The sequence below is a fragment of the Podarcis melisellensis genome (assembly GCF_964234715.1).
Source record: "Podarcis melisellensis genome assembly, chromosome: 11".
Lineage (NCBI taxonomy): Eukaryota > Metazoa > Chordata > Lepidosauria > Squamata > Lacertidae > Podarcis > Podarcis melisellensis.
In genome coordinates, this window is record NC_138543.1 from 27,047,756 (window position 1) to 27,067,640 (window position 19,885).

General features: G+C 43.4%; 2 protein-coding genes across 5 annotated transcripts in view; one reads left to right on the forward strand and one right to left on the reverse strand.

The window, feature by feature from the left end:
* The first annotated feature begins 1,428 nt into the window (after window positions 1–1,428).
* On the forward strand, window positions 1,429–9,033 carry GLRX (glutaredoxin). Its single transcript, XM_081930327.1, has 3 exons — window positions 1,429–1,703; window positions 6,281–6,393; window positions 8,756–9,033. The coding sequence occupies exons 1-2, from the start codon at window positions 1,497–1,499 to the stop codon at window positions 6,389–6,391; spliced, it is 318 nt and encodes a 105-aa protein (XP_081786453.1). The 5' UTR covers window positions 1,429–1,496; the 3' UTR covers window positions 6,392–6,393; window positions 8,756–9,033.
* A 5,828-nt stretch (window positions 9,034–14,861) lies between these two features.
* Window positions 14,862–19,885, reverse strand: part of RHOBTB3 (Rho related BTB domain containing 3) — a 33,143-nt gene continuing 28,119 nt past the window's right edge. For 3 of the 4 annotated variants that reach the window (XM_081930314.1, XM_081930313.1, XM_081930312.1), the window contains exons 11-13: window positions 19,093–19,259; window positions 17,628–17,724; window positions 14,862–15,693 (exon numbers count right to left, since the gene is read on the reverse strand). In XM_081930314.1, the coding sequence (XP_081786440.1) occupies window positions 15,578–15,693; window positions 17,628–17,724; window positions 19,093–19,259 (380 nt within the window). In that variant the 3' untranslated portion in view covers window positions 14,862–15,577. Of the gene's footprint in view, window positions 15,694–17,627; window positions 17,725–19,092; window positions 19,260–19,885 lie in introns of those variants that run through there. The other variant, XM_081930315.1, reaches the window with a different exon arrangement.

The following is a 19,885-nucleotide window of genomic DNA, read 5'->3' on the forward strand; positions in this document are numbered from 1 at the left end:
TTTAATTTCAGTGGGTCTGCTCTGAGGAAAGCTAACAATGGATGCAATCCTTTTCATTTAAAATCTGTTGCAGGTTAACTCAATTTTTATGTATTTTTATTATAATATTAAGAGAAGTTATTTCTTCTGTTTCTTCAGACTCCTTCCTTCCTTCCATCCATGTTTTTAGAGAGAGAAAATCCAATCTCTGTGTTAGAAGTTGCACCCTTTTGATCTGTAAGTATTCTCAGAATAACCTACTTCATATGATCATGGGAGGATATAACAGGAGAAGCCCTTGCAATCTGGGCAAAACCAGATGTGTGCACCCAGCTCAATCTGATGAGGGAAATCCTAAGGCAGGTGAAAATCTGAAGCTGCTAGCTCTCAATGAGACTTTTGATCTATTCTTTTGTTCCTCCATGCATAGTATAAGAGGTTGTGTGCATCCAGTTATACCTGGCGAGAAAAAGAAACACAGGAAAATGTGATAAATACATAAATCTGGAGGCCAAGGTGGGTGCCCCCCCCCATTTCTGAGGAGTGCAGTCCCGTATATGTTTACTCCAAAGTAAATTCCACTGTGTTCAACGAGGCTTCCTGCTTAGCTTGGTTTATGGCATTTACTTTACTGTATATTTTGTTGTAATAACATGTTCACTATGGGAACCTTTGGGCCAAAGATAAGTATATAAATACACTGTATGATGAATTATTATTATTATTATTCTTTTCTACACAGGAGCCCTGTCTTCTTTTGCATCTGGCCACTCTAGTTTCGGATTTCAGTCTTGGAAAGTGCATTGCATCAAGGCACCTGTTGCTTCTAGCTCTGTGGCTATTTTGTCACATGAACAAGCCCAGCAGAGCCAGTCAATACAATGTCACCAGGAAAGAAGAGGCATGACTTTCTGTTGCAGACCAAGCTTTTCATTTGGTTGCTTAGACCACGGTGCTGATAATGCCAAGGTTGCAGGTTCGATTCCCCCTGCATTGCAAGGGGTTGGACTAGATGATTCTCAGTGTCCCTTCCGAGTCCATTAGAGGGATTTCTAGCCTGCCTTTCAATCCCACAGCAAACTGTGCATATTTACTTGGAAGTTGGTCTCGCGCCGTTCTGTAGGAGTTGCACCTCAGGAAGCAAGTTTGACTGCTCCAAGGAAGACTCTTCTATCCAAAACAAATAAAGGCCATGCAAATGCTATGAAGCAAGCAACTTCCGTCCAAAATGGACTAAGGGCGCGCCAGCAAATTATTTACCACCCGGCTTGTGTAGGGAATACAGACCATAACGCTTCCACTGGGCAGCTGTTCATAGTCCTTTCTGACATATTTTTAAAAAAACAAAGAAGAAAGCCGCAGATAAGAGAGGGCGAGGACTCCTCCTACAGGGTGTTGTCCCTTAAAGGAGGAGCGACGGCTGTAACTCTTTATAAAAGAGCGCACAGCGCGGCGGGAGCTGCTGCAATCTTCCCGTTGCGCGAGGCTGCTTGTGGAGAGGCGGCGAAGGTCCCAGAATGGCCCAGCAATTCGTCAACAGCAAGCTGAAAGCTGATAAGGTGGTTGTGTTCGGCAAGTCGAGCTGTCCTTACTGCCACGACGCTGTCAAGCTCCTGGAAGGACTTCATCTCAAGCCTGGGCACTTCGAGTATGTGGATCTCACCACCCGAAGCGACATGTCTGCTATCCAGGACTATCTTTTGGAGATAACGGGGGCCAGAACAGTGAGTTTCCTTTCAATGATCCTAATTCTTGCGCGCGAGGGAGAAGGAAAGCAATATTTTTCCCCTGCTTTCTAGCCGTGCATTTCTCTTTAGATTCCTCCACCCTACCGTAGGAAGTGGCTCCCCCTTCCCCCCATGACATCAACTGGAAAAGCTCTCCAACATGTGGACAGCACTGGAAGTCTTTTTACGCATGGCTCAGGAAATGACCCCGCCTTGAGCGCCTACAGCAAGGTCCCTTGCAAAAGGTTCTGAGCTCCCAATGGATCTCTGGGGCTACTTTGTGCGGAAACGAGCGTCTGTCTTTGGATACCGTTGCGCTCAGTGCTGCTGCGATGTAATGACGAGAGGATTGCGGGAATCTTGCGTTAACGCCCATCCATCCCCACCTGAGTCACTTTCTGTGAGAAGCAGGATACTGGACTGTAGAGACTTTTGGTCTGGTCCATAGGGCGTTTTGTGTTTGCTGCCTACCTCACAGGGTTGTTGTGTGAATACAGTGGGGTGGGGGAAATTGTGTGCTCTGCCTTAAGCTCCATCTGGGGGTGAGGACAGGATAGAAACAAAGCTACACAGCGGAGGTGACCCTGATAACTTAAGGGCCACTTCTGCTACCCAGCTTTGCAAAGATCTCTGTTCTTCCAGGGAAGCTCAGGACCACGTTGCCCTTCATATGTCCTTGAGAGGTATTTTTTTGCTTGTAGCTCACCTGATGTTAGGGGGTGAGCTACAGAAGGAGGTGCTGAGAGTTGTTAGGAAACCCCTGTTCCCCTCACAGAGCTGCAACTCTGTAATTTAACAACCAATCCCTCTTCCCCGGGTACTCTAGAAACTGTTAACTCTATGAGAACAGGTGTCTCCCAAAAATTATCAACAGCCTTAAAAAACTATGGTTTCCAGGATTCTTGGGGAGAAGCCACCGCTGTTCAATAGAGGTTTCAAACCACTTTAAATGTGTAGTGCAGAAGGGTTCAAAGTCATGCTCATTTAGGCTATGGTGGGGTTAGCAAGCTAACACACCATCCTGCTCTACTTTTTTCCATTGTGGGATTTAACAGAGTCCAAGCAGCCCTTAAAAAAAAAGAAGACATGTAGGCACATGTAAACTGCTTTGTTTTCTTACAATCAAGCAGTATATATAAATGATGGTGGTGGTGGTGAGAGCAAGTGTCACATGAGATGTGATGGGTAAGATAAATCACTCTTGACACTCATAGCACCAATGCACATCTTCTGGAACAGTTTCCAGAATTCTTCTATAGGTGAGAAAGATTTTTGTAAGACACAATGTAAGTCTTTTGAAACATAACTACTAAGAAGCGGATCTTTTGAAACGTTGTACCTAGAAAGATGCGAGTCTTTTGAAACATAGCTAGTAAGGTGTGACTCTTTTGAAATATATTGTAACCAGTGTACACAGAAATTGAAATAATTCAGTATTTTAAGTACTGTACTTAAAACCAATCCCTCCAGGGGTTGACCGGACTAGCAGCCTGATAGAGCACTCCTGTAAAACCTTGTACTATTTCCAAAAGAACATGTGGCAACTATAATGTAAGTTAAGACGTAACAAGCTCATTCTCATGTAATAGAGAAGCCATAAGGTCTGCCTTGCTGTGCCACTTCTTCCTTTTGTGAAACTTAACGCAGCGGCTTCCTTCAAACTTTTCAAGATGAGCAACATGCCTGGAGCAGGGACGCTTTAGGGAATTCAGATTTCTTAACAGGGCAGGGTGTTTGGCAAGGGAGGTAAATCCCTTTTGGAATTCTCAATTAGTCAGATTTCCATTTAGTTATGCACTGCAGGGCGAAGAGTCTGTGAGTTTTGTGCACAGGCCATACCCTTGCGTATATGAAGCTGACTTCTCTGACCACAGGTTTTCAGAATTTCTACCTCAGCGGCTCTCCTTTTGCTACTGGAGTCCATCTCCCATCATCCCTGACCATCAGCTAGGCTGGCTAGACCTGATGGGAGTTTAGAGTCCCAACAGCTTCTTGGAGCCACCCAGTTGTAAATGAGGCGCATGGTGTGTCAGTCATGATGATAATTGGCACAGTCCATCGGTGGGTTGCCAACATTTCTGCTGGCCCTGCCCTTGTTTCTTGAATGGCTGCCTATAATGCATAAAGTTAATGGGCAGTACTTCTGTTTCCGCTTTCCGAGCTGAATGTAAAACAAAGGAACAGCTGCACTTTACTGCAAGTCATAATAACTCTATACAAATCTGTGGGGCAACAGGGTATACTGTATACAGTCTTGGTTGCCTCATCTAAAAAAAGGGGGGGATGCTGTAGAAATGGAGAAAGGTTCAAAGAAAGAGGAACCCAAATGTAGAGCAACATCACCACGAGGAAAGGTTACAAGCTTTGGGGGGCTTTTAGCTTAGAAAAAAGTTTATCTCCCTCTCTCTGGGGTCATCCAGTGGAGATGAATGTTGGAAGATTCAGGACAGAAAAATGGGTGCACTACTTCACATAGTGCATAACTAGAATTGGCTACCAACTTGAATGGCTTTAAAAGGGGATTAGATAAATTTATAGATAGAGCTTTTGGTGGCTATCACTCAGCATGGGGTATATATTACCTCTATGGGACTTCCCATAGGTGGGCCACTATGGCAGCAGAATCCTGTAGGGCCTTTCTTCTGATTTCAGAGGTTTATTCTTGGAGAGCCAGTAGAAGCCAAATCCCCAGGGAATTCCCTGTTTTCAAGGCCCACTGTAATGAACAGAACCTGTATAGAAGTATGGTTGGGTGGTTGGCCATCCCATTCACCCCAATGGGATTTGCACCACAGAACTTCAGAAGAAAGGAGGGACTGTGCCTGTTGTATTGTGGGGACCTATATCTAATTAAACTTAACATTATTGCACTGAGAACAGCACCTCCAATTAAAATCCACAGCTTAACGCTGCAAAACGGGGCTTCATGTTAGGAGCTTTGTACTGTGCTGGTGAGCAACAGAGAACAGATGTTGAGTAAAACCTCCTGATACATTAGCTTCAGGCCAAGAATGACGGCAGGCACATGTCACTGGTCTTCACATGTTCTGGATAGGGGCCTTCTGAGAGTTACTGCAAGCTGCAACGGGAATCCTTAGTGTTAAGAAGGCACTTCCTCCTTGGCAAAAGCAAGTTATGCAAATCTAGGCGACGAAGTCCAAGGCCTATGGCACAGTGACCTTTGCCGTAGTGCATGGGTGGGTAAATCACACCTGCTCCTGGTGGAAATTTGTCATGTGCAAATTTCCTGTTACCTGAGATTCAGCTGCAATAGTTCTTGTTACAACAGTCTTTTCTGCATCCTCAAGAGATGAGCTGCCTCTAGTATTGCTTGCCCTAAAATTTACAGCATCACACACAGCAAGAACGTGTCTTCATGGCCTGCAAGATACAGATGTGACCTTGCGGGACTTTGGTCCTGCTGTTCTGTTCCATTTGCTTGCCATTCTATCCTATGGTTCACAGCATGGAAGAGAAGAAATTGAAGAAATTCTTGGAAGAGGTGCCATCACTGTATACCGTCTTGGGAACTTCCAACACCCTAAGTGAGGGGAAAGAGTCTTCAGATTTGTACCTGGAAATCCTGTCCACCCCAGGCGTGAGGAAGGTCTGATCCACAGGCTTAATTAGGCCTGGCATGGGTCTCAATTTGCCCTGGGAGGCTGTATTTATTTTCTCTTCCCCATGCCAACTTGCTGCACGCAGGGGCATTTGGGGGGGGCGCACCGGGTACCATTCCAAAGGAGGAGTGACAAAATGCACCCCCAGGATACGTGCCACGCCCCCTGGAACAAGCGCCGCTCTGGTACTGGATCAGGTTGCTTCGTCGCTGGCTGCACGCACCTGACATCACATACAGTGTCAGGTGAGGGGCAGGTGGGGATGTGGCTGCCAATGCCCAGTTGGGAACCTTAAAATGCCCTCCTGATTGTGCATTGGCAAGAGAGGCATGTTGTCACTGTGAGTCAGCTGGCTGAGAGTGAGAGCGAACCAGCAGGCAACGACTGCCTTACGGAGTTCCCCATAGGGAACGCAGGAGAAAAGCAGAACTTCAAGTAAGTGCCTGTCAGCTCTCAGACCTTGCACTTCAAGCTCTCTGGGATCAGAGCTCCATGAGGAACTCTGTAGCCAGCCAGGGCTTGCAAAGAGCTTTGTTCTGCACCTTGAATTCTGACTATCAGCTACCTGGCACTTCAAAGCACCACACAGGATTCTATGTAAGCCCTGTGTGGCACTATCAAGTCCCAGCAATTGTCGGTACTTCAAAGCACCCCATCGCCAAATGTCATTGTGACATTGGGTGATTGGCAGGTGTCTGGCCACACCCAACTGTCAAATTTCACCCATAAAGGTAGGGGAGATAAGGATCTGGTCTGCTGGCTGGATCCAGTTCTCCAGCCCTGCACTACCCTTATCCCTCCAACTTAACAGTAAGCTTTCATCTCTCTCACCGTTTATCTTTTGCTGTCATTCTTCTAGCTCTGTTTTAAGCTCCTGCCTCCCTTGGAGACTATGCTCCTAAAATCCTTTTTTCTCTACCGAGTAATCCTAACAACTTTAACTACTTCTTCTAGGTCCCTCGTGTCTTTATTGGAGAAAAGTGTATAGGTGGCTTTACAGACCTGGATGCTCTATATAGGAGTGGAGAACTTAAATCCATTTTGCAGAAGATTGGAGCCTTGTGAAGGTAAGTGTTTGGATATGCTATCCAGCCAACTTGAGGATGAGGAAGAAATGCAGATGCAGCCCTGTGAGACGAACTATGTGTTACATTCAATATGTAAGAGCAGCCCATCTAGTGCTTCATTTTGCTTAATACTACAGTAAGTGGTCTGTGGCAGTGTTCAAAATTCACCAGCTATTGGCCGCTTGTGACCACACGAAGACACCAGGACGATGCCTGACATCTCCAAGATCTGGAGGAGCTTGCCTTGAGGTCCTTGGATCTTGTTTGTTTTCACACACTAACAACAACATATCCATTAGAATTCTATCCATGGTATTTTATCTGCACCATCAGAGCGAATTTCAGGAACCAGATTGTTCTATTGAAAAAGACAGCCTTCTGAGCCGTCTGGCCCCCAAATGGCAACTAGACATTCTGTTTTGGTGACTGTAACCCTGGTTTAAGGAGCCATTTGGTGCCTAGCTTATATATAGCTGAGTTTCTAACACTGGGGTGGGTGGAATTGTATCAGGGAGCACATAGGGAGAGGAGGTTTAAACCTTCCCTCCCTTGCTGCAATTGCACCCCTATATAACCATTAGCTGTAGTTGGGTGCTTTTTAATAAAGCAAGCTGCTGTGACAGGAAGGGACTCTGGTCGTGATCCTGGTGGTGGAAGGAAGGTTTAAACTTCGTTTCCCCATGCATTGTGGTACCCATTACAATCCCTCATGCTTCATATTAATAAAAGTTTGTAGTTGCATGCTTTGCATAGGATGTTGTTCGGCTACAGTAAAAGTAATGTTGTTGTTGGCCGTGCTGGCTGGAGTTGTAGTAAAAAAAGAAACCCATAAACAAAAAAAATCAGGTGGGCACCAGGTTGGGGAAGACGAGCATAGCTCAAGGAGCTGCAAGTGCAACTCCTTGCACACAAAGCAGAAACATGTGACTGGCTGCTCCCACAAGCAGCATAAAGGATTCCTGATCTGCACAGAGGTTTATTTTGAGAAAAGCTTGCTCCAAAAGTATTTTCAAAATGTACATTTTTGCTGCAGGAATGAGGAGGCAACTTTAAAATGGCAAGAACGTATGTTGACATCTCATGCTGCATCAGATGAAGAGAAGCGAGGCGTGCCAGCATCTTGCTCGCAGCTAGATATTGTAGGGCAGTCGATTTCCTGAATTGTATTAGTTGAAAAGAGGCATACCAGAGGCGAGGAGGGGGGGAGATACTTTTTCTAGGCCAGGCACACAGCTCTGCTGAAGGCCTAGACACTTGAAATAATAGGGTTGGAAACATGCAGGGGTTTGCAAATGCCTGATCTCTGGAAATGAACAGCTGCTTCACAGGTCAGTTGCCCTTGGAAGCATTCTCTATGTCCTTCTGTCAGGGAGTCCAGCTTGGAATGCTGGAAGCAACAGCTGGACAAAGGAGCTTTTCAATATGTTCTGCAGACCCTGTTAACCTTTCTCATTCCCACAGAGCAGTGACCCTCCAAGTCAGCTACAGGTGGCTTTTGCTAACCCTGTGCTGCAGAATAAGTGCCAGTCCTTGCTAACTGTAGTCATTGCCTCAGTTCAAGTTGCACTTACATCCATGCCATATAATGAAAGCAACAGCTTTCCCCAAAGATTCCTGGGCCTTGTAGTTTACCCTTCACAGAGATACAGTTCCCCAGTACCGTTAACAAACTACATTTCCCAGGAAACTTTGTTGGAAGCAATGTGCTTTAAGTGCATGGTGTGGTTGTAACCTTTAAGCCTCTGCTTTTAACAGAGGGGCATCACTCACTGGAGGAGGCAATAGGAAGTGCTACTACTAAAATTGCTATCTGTTCCTAGTGTGCAAAGAAGTGAGAGCCTTACAATGGTGTGCAACCATCTCGGTACACTTTTGCACCAACAGAGAGAGTGCAGAAAACAGAGTTTGGATAGGTTTGCACAGTCCAGGGCAGTTATTGGTCACTTAATATTCTTTTTTCAACTACAGTAGTACCTTGGTTTTCAGACGTAATCTGCTCCAGAAGACGGTTCGAGTTCTGAAACATTAAAAAACTAAAAACTAAATAGCCAACAGCTAGGCCCCAGGATCTTGCACTCAGCGGAAGCTGCGTGGCATGTTTGACTTCTGAGGCGTGTTTGAAAACTGAAGCATTTACTTCCGGGTTTATAGCGTTCAAATACAGAAATGTTCATCAACGGAGACGTTCAAAAACCGAGGTACCACTGTATTGCATTTCCAGTATAATCATCTCAGTGGCAATGGGTTTCTTTTTTGAAACCAAGCTTTCTCCCAAAGTACTGCTCAAGATCTTCATAGCTGCCAAATGTCATTTCATGGAAACCTTCCAGTGTACATAATGTGTCCCTTTTTTAATTTTCAGAGCAGCAATGGACTGGAGGACAGCACTACCTCATGCTACTGCACTATCTTCTGGAAATGAAATTGCAGCTGCCTGCCTCTCGCTTTATCCTGCATCTACTATGTTGCTTATGGTGCGTTTCAATGTAGAGTAATGATGGCCGAAGGCTTTGGTCACTGTCTGGTTTTGCTGAGCACGTGGCTGTAACTTCTGGCACGTTTTAGTATGCACCATCTCTGCTAGTTTACATGGGGACGGTCAGAACCCGATGCAGTGGAATAAAATTCTTGTACTAAGAAGGAGTTTTATTATATAATTTATATGCATATATACGCTGGTAGCAATCTTCATTCTCCAAGAGCTGGTCCTTGCCTAGCCCAGACAGCACTATCCATGCACATAGGGTGCACATCAGTGGTCTTGAGAGAACATGCACATCAGTGGTCTTGAGAGAACAACAAAGTTTGCGGGGGGGGGGGGGAACTCTTAAAGGGAGCCACAGAAAACATCCGAGGGAGGTTTGAGCATGCCGCATGAGGCACAGAACTCAAGTTAATTTGTGGAGAGTAGGAATGAAAAACCAGCAGGAGAGGGAATGCAATGTCTGGGGTTCTGAGTATATTCTGAGAATATACTGCGGCATTTTGTTGTAGGTCGTATACTTCTTCTCATACAACCAATATCATTAGCTTTGTTTACTTCCTTCCAACATGGGTGAGTCCATACATTGACACCTGGCTTTTTCCACCTTGTAGAAATTTGGTTCCATTTATCTGCATCCTGCCCTCCTTCAATCACTTCTCAAAGTTAGCTGGTCCTTCTTCAGGCTGAGAATAACAGAGCCCTTTGTATCTGCCCATCCTCATACATTATTGGGCCATCCATCATAAAAGGGTGCAAGGCAGGGTATCTCTCTCTCGGTCATCAATCCTGCCTCAAAATTAGGACCAATCTTATTTGCTACAGCTGCACCCTAAAGCACCCTTTTGGGGCTCTTGTCTCCTGTGCATTTGGGCATTGTGGGGCATCAGTCAGCATACTTCATTTTTTGCAACTCTCCATTCTTCCTTCTAGTGAGCCCTAGATTGTTAGGCCTCTGGGCAGGGGATCTGTACAATGCCTGCCCACAAAAGTTAATGTTTAGATTTAGTAGCACTTAATGGCAAAGCACTTAGTTCTCTTGACCTTCACAATTAATTTCTGGGGGGAAAGTTTCATCTCTGTTTACAATACACTGGTGGAATTTAGAGGATGCAGTCACTTAACTCCATGCCACCCAGGAATGCAACAGCAGAGAAGGAACCTAAATCCTGTGCTTTTAAGGGCTGTGATCAGTCAACTTGTTGCCTCCAGTGCGTTGTACAGGGGTAGCACTGTCCAGCAAGGTGATGAGTTCGGTGTCAGAATATTTCCCTGTATTTGAAAACAACAACAGCACCCTCAAACTGACATACCACTAATTCCCCACACACCTAATTTTCCTACACAACAGGTAGCACTGTGGTCTAAATCATTGAACCTCTTAGGATTGCCGATCAGAAGGTTGGTGGTTCAAATCCACGTGATGGGGTGAGCTCCTGCTGCTCTGTCCCAGCTTCTTGCAACCTAGCAGTTTGAAAGCAAGCCAGCACAAGTAGATAAATAGGTACAGCTGTGGTGGGAAGGTAAACAGTGTTTCTGTGTGCTCTGGTTTCTGACAGTGTCCCATTCCACCAGAAGCAGTTTGGTCATGCTGGCCACATGTCCCGAAAAGCTGTCTGTGGACAAATGCCGGTTCCCTCGGCCTGAAGTGAGATGAATGCCACACCCCATAGTCACCTTTGACTGGACTTAACCGTCCAGGGGCCATCTACCTTACCTTTACTTCTGCTATAGTAATCTAAGAGTACAAATCAGTACAGGGGAGACTTGGATTCCAGTCCCCACTGAGCTCACAGACTGAGCTTGGGCCAGTCACTGTGTCTTAGCCAACCCTTCATCAACCTACCCAGAGATGCCACAGATTGAGCCTAGAACATTCCACAGCCCTTCACCTGAGATGCCTTTTGATGCTATTGCTGTAACTGACAATGAACTGAGTGGGAAGACACAGGATCCATCCCTCGGGGCATGTGTATGGATCCTGAGGAGCATACACTGCCACCAAAGTCTAGCTCTGGAATGCTCTACACATGCTTTCCCAAATATAAGCCTATACTGGGACCTCACAGAAGAACTGGTCTCTTACACATATACATTTGAGTCATGCATTGTTAAGTTATTTGAAAGCGCTAGCAAATATCAGGTGCCTCTGATGAAAGTGTGACACACCTTGGTGGCAATCTATTTTCTTGTCAGCCGTACAAAATGCAAGGTGACTTAATTTTTCCACCCATGAATGCCACTGAAGTTTGTGCTTTGTTGTCAAAGGGAGAGGCCATTATTCTGCGAAAGCTGCTAAGTTGTGCAATTGCAGATCTTTTTTTGAAGTTGCTGTCTTCAGGTACAATTATATGTGTTTTAACATAATTGAAGCTCTTATATGTTAGCACATAACATAATGGTTGTATAATAGCCTTTAGTATGAATAAGGCTGTTTCGTTTCATCTCGGGCCATTTCCATCGGGAGAACTAAAACAGGACTTTGAAGGCCGATTGCTGTGTTATGTTGCAAGTCATTCTTGTGATGAAAATCATAGAAAGAACCTACCTACAAACCATAAAGTCCCAAGGCAGGTTACAACATTTGAAACAGTTGAAAACCACGAAACAGTTTATAAATTATAAAAAATGGGAAGTAAAACAATTCTTGATGCAGCAAGTATACATGATTGGTCCCACAAAAATACTTTAAACTGTCAAAGGTATAGGTATGTCTTTAGCACAGTGAAAACTGAATAATTATGGTGTTCAATGCACCTCTGCAGGGAGCAAGTTCTGCAATTTAGGGGCTGCCACTGAGAAGGCCCTCTCCTGCACAGGCATTGTCTCTACTTCTGAGGTTGGTGAAACTGCCCATCTTAACACCCAAGAGGATCTGTAGGAATGGAGGTGGTCTTTCAGATATTTGGGTCATTTATGACTTTAAACACCAATGTGAGTGTGTTGAATTAGGCCCAGAAACAAACTGGTGACTAGTGGGGTCATTTTAAATTAAGGGCTATACGAATTCTAAATGGAATCCCAGATAGTCATCAGGCTGCTGCATTTTGGACCCTGGAAGTTTCTGAATTGTCTTCAAGGACAGCCCCATGAAAAGCACATTGCAGTGATGCAATCTGGGGGTTACCAGAGCAAGTACGGCTGGCAAGTAATTTATATGACACATCTGGGTCAGGTGAGGCTATCCATTTTGCTTTGGTTAAGACCTTAATCCTTCTGAGGTGAGTGCATTGTCTTGGAAGTTTTGTTTTAATCCAGTGCTCACTCCTAGTATGCGGTACAATGAAGTATCAAAATAATACAAATTTACTGTGGAATATGTTAGACTTCATCTAGCATGAAACTGATTTTTTTTCATTTCTAAAGATGATCAAATACACACTGAGTATAGTTTGAACTATAGCTATTTAATGGATAAATAAGCACATGAGATGAACACTTAGTAGAAACATTTTATTGAGTTAAATATTAAATTTAAAATCTTGTAAATTTTAAGCACCAGCTAACCTGTGAAATTATTATTACATATCCAACACATGCCATAATAAAATAAGTGTTTCTTTGAGCTACAAACACTCTCATCCATGTGACAAGACTACAACAAAGATTTTTGTATCTTAAGGTTGGCTCTCTATACATCTCCATGCTGGCTTGACATTAGCCCATGTTGATGATTTCACTTTAAGAAATTGTAACAGTCTGTTATCAGAAATTATTATTATTTAAATAAAAATAGACATCGAAGTAATCCCTTCAGTGTGAACTCTCTTGAATGCTACTTACAATACCTGCTTATTAATTAATAATTGTATAATTAGAAATGTGAAATCTACTAGTTGTCTTCTAAAATAGACTTACACCAATTGCCCCATGAAACCACTGTAGGAAACTTTAGGAAAGTTACAAGCTGCTATCATGTGTTTGCAGATGGGAGGGCAGGATTTGACTATCTGAGCAGGGATTATAGTACAATGCATGTCCCTGTAAGGGAATCTGGAAGCTTTTCTGCCTTTTTGTGGTTCATTCAGCAGATCAAGCTACCCAGGAGTTTCTCAATTTATTTATATATTAAAACCAAATCATGGCTTGCTAATTTTCAAGCTAAACTAATTCATACATGTTCATACTAATTCTAAACTGATTCAACTATGCATTTATCCTAATCCAGACAGGGCCGTACACCATCTGCATGAGCATCGACGAACACAAACAGGTGACCTGTATGTGGTTTCTAATCCTACCCCCCCAAAAAACTAACTAGTTCCCCTCAGTTCCAGAAAGCTTCTTAAATTGCTATACTTGCCATATTGCAGTAATACTAGTGCTCTGTTTTTCTCTCGCGCACAGTTCTATCCAATTACTGCTGTATCCAGCGTTGCACCATAGCAGGCCAGAATTGGGCCTATGGAGTGTAATTTTTTTTCATTGCAGAATGCACATCTATAGCAAACTCCTATGTGTGTGGCTATCCTCTTTCAGGTGAAGAAATTGTTTACAATAAATCTTAATTTTAAACATGTTCAAGCCCGGGTGGAATTCAATGACTGAGTCGCATTAGCGGAAGTCCTACACAAAAGCCTTGCACAATGGGGCTTTCCCTCTTCTCTTCTCCTCCCTCCCACTCCATGCCCCCAAAATTTACTTGTGAGAACCCCTGGAGTAGAACACAGGGAAAGGAGGGGGGGTACCATTCTGTCTGACAAGCCAAAATGACAAAACTATCGCCTTAGCACAACAATGAATTCCTCCCATTATTCCCAAGGTTACTTGTCAACATCACCGCAACAAATTATCAAATCCATTTGAGCTGCTGTGCTTGTTTGTAGTATGCAATGTTGTATCTAATACATGCAAGTACAGAGTGCAAGTGAGGAATTGCAACCTATTTTGTGTGCTTGCATACTTAGCAAATCATTAGACATTTAGAAGGGAAACTGTCATGCTTGCCCTGCTGACCTGCGGAAAATGTATTGCAAAATGCAGCAAGTGTGTGTGTGTTTTTTAATTGGTCTCCATAAAAACCACACTGCTGGATATTAGTTTCTAGTAAGAGCTCCACAAATGCTTCAATTTTTTAAAAAAGATTAAAAACCTAATAGAAAACACTATTTACAAGGGCCACTGAAATGCATGTGGGCTGTAAGGGAGGAACACTTGGTGCAAATCTCATCTCTGGTGACATCAACAGGATCCTACACCTACAACATGTTTGCGCATGTGGAAGGTACAATGTGGTAGTCTCTGGATGTGCACACAGGTGTTGAGGATAGGTGAGGAAATACAGGCACATATAAATATATATAGCCTCATATGCACACAAAAGCAGACAATAGTCTCAGCAGGGACATGCCACTGAAAACCAATGGGAGGCAGCTCCTGCTTTCCAGTAGGGATTCAACCCTCTGGATCCTGGCCAGTCCAGGCATGCAGACTGGATGCGGGGTGGCTACATGCAGGGCCTCTCTGACAAAGGACAGGAGAATCTTGCTGGGACATCAAACGTCTGGAGATGTGTAAAAAAGAAAAGCTAAGGCTTGTGAATTAAACTTTGGTGACTGGGAGACTGGGGTGGCAGTCTGAGTGCAATAGCATGCCTGGGTCCCCTGGAATCTGCAATGTCTAGCTCCAAAGTGACCAAAGCCGATCTTTCCAGCTGGCTCTTTTCTTCTCCCTTGCAGCCTCTGAGACATCAAAGTATAAGCAACAAGCCCTGGTCAGGGTTTTCAAAGACTAACACCTGCCTGCTGAGTGTCACCTTGCTCCACAAGCTTTGCCTTGCAGATTTCCAACCCTTGCATTTTCATGCCCTTGGCTAAGCTCCAAATGCAATGTACTTTTGAAAAGTGTTTCTGTCACATGCCCCCCTTTAGGGAGAATTTTCCTGGAGAAATTCATGTGGACTTAATTTGTCATCTACTCAGGAAGAGCTGGCAAAAACGCAGTAGCGTTACATGGTGGTGACAATGTTTTGGTTTTTCTCCACACACCAGAAACAATGTGGAATAATGCTTATTACTTGATCATTTCTTTTGCATTGCAGGATAATGACCAGCAAATAAATGGCACTATTTTAGATATATTAGACCATTCAGTGAGGGGAAAACATAAATGAATATTTTCTAGAAAGATAGTGATGTATTTTACACCATAACATAGGAATTTAATGATGCTAACAGGAAGTACATTTTTCTAATTACCAGTGCAGAAACATAAAACTCTATGTTTTTACAAAATTCTTAAAAGGCCCAAAAATAAATTACAGAAATCCTTAACAGAGTAACTAGCAAACAAAATAGGTTCTACAGTTTCCAGACAAAGAGAACCTACAAACATTTAATGAATTTGGAATCTCCTTCAGACTCTTAAAATCCCAATCATGGGCTGGCAAGATTTCCAGGCTCTAAATAAGTCTAAACTCCACTAAAAACCTGAAATAATATGACATGAATTGATGTCTCTATACAAGGAAATTAGACCCAGCAGCAGAATTGGGAAACATCCTGGTTAAATGCTTATGCTTTTCTAAATTTTGTTTCACATGCTTTTAAAAAAATACAGTAGTTATTCATTAGCAAGTGCAGTATTAGATCATCGTTTCACAGCATGTAAGCTCAGCATTTGCTTTCAATCTTGTGAAGTTGTACGATTCCTGAAGCAATTGACTTTCTTCTCTTCATAACTAAAGATGGATCAGCTTTCAGTTTACATTACTACGCAATGGCATTTTCGAGAATGAATGTAGTTCCTGTACTCTGCAAGCTGTTTCAGGTACATACTAGAAGGCCATCTATGCATCTCGACAAAATTGCGTTCTTCCACTAAAATGAGAAAAAGGGAAATGTATTTATCAGGTTAAAAGATTGCTCTGTCCAGCTTGGTATTTCTAAACAACTTCATAAGCTTTTTCTCTCTAAGCTAGAAATCTGTCAAGTTCTACCTTGTACCAGATCTGAATTGCAGTTTCATACATTCTGCACTCAACTTGGGTTGGAAACAGACAGGGTAAAAAGATTCTAACATACTACAGATTTGAAAACGATATGTGACATACTTTCATCTAACACCATGTTTAATGGACTTGGTAGAAATGAATTGCCAATATATTTTGTTGCTATAGAAGATAAACTGAAATACAGGGAAATGATAAATTTTGAGGGGAAGGGGGCACTGCCAATCAGTGGGGTCACAGATCCTTGCTAAAAGTCGATAGATCCTGCCCAGGATCTTCTGAGGGCACGGCAGAAAAAGAGGACATGGGAATCCATAAAGCTGTCCTAGCTTTTGCTTCCAAAGCTCTCTTATGGAGGGAAGCTTTCTTTTACCCAGTGGTAAAATGTTTTAGCCATGACTACATGTTATTCTTCAAAGTGCCCTTCTTCCTTTCTAGATACAATGCTAGTTATGACATACCAATATAATCTGGCTCTTTTTAAGGCTGCAGAGAAAATGGATGTACATTCAAAAGGTGCTACTCTGTACAACTTTTAGAACCCAAAGGATCATATTTTACAGTGCCTGGACCACCAAATCCCTACTCAGAAGTTTTACTTATGTGATCTCCAAGCACATGAATGGGGTCGCGCCAACTAGCCCTGCTCTCAATATCATGTGCACTAATCCTGCCCATTGATGACTGCACATACAATGCTAAAGCATCTGCAGGGATGCAGTCTTCACAGGTACTACTATAAGCGCAAAGGCTTCCACACAAACTGGAACCCTGTGTAATCTGGGTTCCAGATGCTGTGGAAGTCTTTACACATACAGTTATTCCTGGTATGAGATACTGACTTACAGAACTTTTGGATTTCACATAAGAGGTGTTCCAGATAATTTTGTTTCTCATAAAAAATAAAGCGGTATAAGGAGCTATAAAGCACTTAGAAAGCTAGCTATTGTAATTTGCTTTGCTTGGGTGTGGAAGCAGATAGTGGACAACACAGGCCTCTTCCAAATTTGGTTTCTATCTTCCATCTAGACCTGGGCTTCCTTCCTTCTCCTTTGGATGCAAAACTTGGCACTTGATAATAAAGTGCATAGATTGATTTTCCTCCAAAGTTCTTGGAGACTGTTCCAGGCTTTCCCTGCTGTACGAATTCCTTGAAGGTTTTCCCCCCTCACTGGATCCTTGCTGGAAGGGAAATTTTTATGAGTCTCAGCTTTCTCTTCCCACAAATGCTACTCTCAGCATTCTTTGCTACGTTTCCCTCATCTGGGGATGCTTGTTTGAGTAAAATGAAGCTGGACCCACAAATGTTTACAGTATTACCCTTGATAATGTAACAAGTGAGTGGGGGGTAGGTTTGTATGAACAAGTTATGCACCAACCTCTATTTTTCTTTACACCTGTAAATTTCTTGAATTAAGTCTTCATAATTCCTCTTCATAATTTTATGTCATGAATGTCCAGTGTGGCATATCAACAATTACAGATATGTTGTCCCCCTGATGTATTCATGAAACTACCTGTTTGTCTGACAAAGCTCCATCAACTCCATAGTAAAGTTGGAAGGGCAGATTCTAGGTGATTTAAAGGTTGGTGGGCAAGATATCATCCTATCACTGCTAAAATAATATCAGTGACAGTGTGCACTCATGTTGATAATGAGCTGGATCCAGACCTCATCATGCTTAGAGTACACCTACTGAAATCAATGTGCCTACTCTAAGCATGACTGAGTTGCTCCAATCCACCCTAGCATTAGTCCAAACATCAACTTCTTTGTGGTTAGGAAGCAAACTGGTAAATTACCCGAAAGGTCTTCAAATTCAGGTTTTTGACTGAAGATTAAGTAGTTAGAAGCAATAAAATGAAGCAGCCAGTTTGAAAGGCAATCAGAGTTGTGAAACTGCAAGAAATGGAAATAAAATACAGAGGTACTCGAATATTATAGAAAAGCACATTTTGGCAAAAGCATTAACTAAAATGGGTAGACGTTTATCTAGAAATGTCATCTCTCTGCTGTGACTGGAACACTCAGTTACCCCATCTATGTGACGCTAATAGAAACTGCTTATTAGTCCAGTGTCCGCCTTTTATAAGCACACATGCATATGCTTCATTTTGTCTGTTGCAATGCGTTGTATCCAACTATGTCCTACTCAAAGTAAACCCTGTGCTGTTAATGGACCCAAGTTAGTTGTCTCTACTAATTGTAATAATGAGTCTACTATGAGTACAACTAACACTGGCTACAACCTATATATACATTCTTCCTGCACTTTGCAGAAATTAAAAGCTATCCTAACAACAACAAGAAAAACAAATAAACCAAGAGGATTTAGAATAAGCCAAGTTATTCAACAATTCTGAGGTAGAAGAAACAGTAACAATTCTCATAGACTTGTGAAGAGAACATCACAGGCCAGGTTAGAAGTGGGTGGAGGCTTTCGATAGGTCACTTTATGACAAGAGTGGTGGACCTGTGGGGCTCCTGATGTTGTGCATTCTAGCTTCCACTGGCCCCAGTCAGCATGGCCAATGGTCTAGCATAACGGGAGTGACAGTCCAGCAACAGCTGGAAGGCAGTCACAAGTTAGCTACCCCCGCTTTATGGTCTTAATATTTGAGGCGGGTATCATTTCCTGATAGCTCTTTCACTGTTGTAAGGTAAAGGGACCCCTGACCATTAGGTCCAGTCGTGGCTGACTCTGGGGTTGCGGCGCTCATCTCGCTTTATTGGCCGAGGGAGCCAGCGTACAGCTTCCGAGTCATGTGGCCAGCATGACTAAGCCGCTTCTGGCGAACCAGAGCAGCACACGGAAACACCATTTACCTTCCCGCCGGAGCAGTCCCTATTTATCTACTTGCACTTTGACGTGCTTTTGAACTCCTAGGTTGGCAGGAGCAGGGACTGAGCAATGGGAGCTCACCCCGTCGCGGGGATTCAAACTGCCAACCTTCTGATCGGCAAGTCCTAGGCTCTGTGGTTTAACCCACAGCGCCACCCGCATCCCTCCTTCACTGTTGCAGCTGACCATTTAACAGATGCTATGCTTAGCTCAATTCTGGAAAAAGACTAATCTGCTAATTTATTCAAGCCTTGCTAAAGGGACAGGAGCGGCCCTGGCAATTTGTTGCTGTTATTGTTGTTTACTGCCAGATGGCAACCATGAAATAAAAAATGATACTTTGGAACACCGCAGCTTTCCCTGGCTGGGGGGGGGGGGCGGGTGGAAATGCCAGAGAGAAAACTTTTCCTTACTCAAGCACTTACCTTTGCTTTCCGAAGCAAGCTGACAACACTCAGGCTTGTTGATGCCAGTTCCCTACTAGGCATACTCTGGAGCTGTGTGATAATATACAGCTCACAGATGTGCTGGAGCCTTGACACCTGGTACATCTCAGCACAAATCAAGAGCGACATAGCTTGCAGAATGCTGGCTGGTAAGAATATGAAACCTGAGTTAGATTACTGACCACTTGATAGCAGGCTATTCAACGCAACCCTTACATGTCTGTTACTGGTGCTCTTCTATGCTCCCTAATTCAAATAGGTCAGTGGTCATTTTTAATCCGCTCTTCCTCTACACATAATCAACTAGTTTACTAGCTATGAGTCCAAAATGGCTATGCCAAGAGCTATCAGAAGAGTCCCCTTCCATTTACCAATCACAAAGCATCCTTCTTGAGATAAAGGGTGGTTCTAAGGGAGATTTGTCCACAATCTACTTTAGATGAAGTATGATTTAATCTCACTGGCATCTATAGAACTAAATAAACTTAAATCCTACTATTTGTATTTAACTGGGTAGTGAATATGTCTCTTAGGAGACACATTTTACTAAGTGCAAGGTATGACCCATCCTGCAGAGTCCTGCATAATCAAGGAGTTCCTGTTGCTGGCTGTAGAAAGGGCCACCCCAAAGAGTACACGAGGTCCTTTCTTTTCCTGTAGCTGCCAACTGGGAAACCCCCATGGCACATACTGACAGCAGCATAGCTGTAGTTTCAGAATATTTTAGTGCCTGCTTCCTCAAATGGCAGAAAGAAACTAAAGAAAAGAGGGT

Bases quoted from the DNA above. Each gene is read 5' to 3' on its own strand.
- GLRX (XM_081930327.1), top strand. From the start codon at position 1,497: ATGGCCCAGCAATTCGTCAACAGCAAGCTGAAAGCTGATAAGGTGGTT. The intron at 1,704-6,280 runs GTGAGTTTCCTT...TACTTCTTCTAG, and splicing joins AGATAACGGGGGCCAGAACA to GTCCCTCGTGTCTTTATTGG.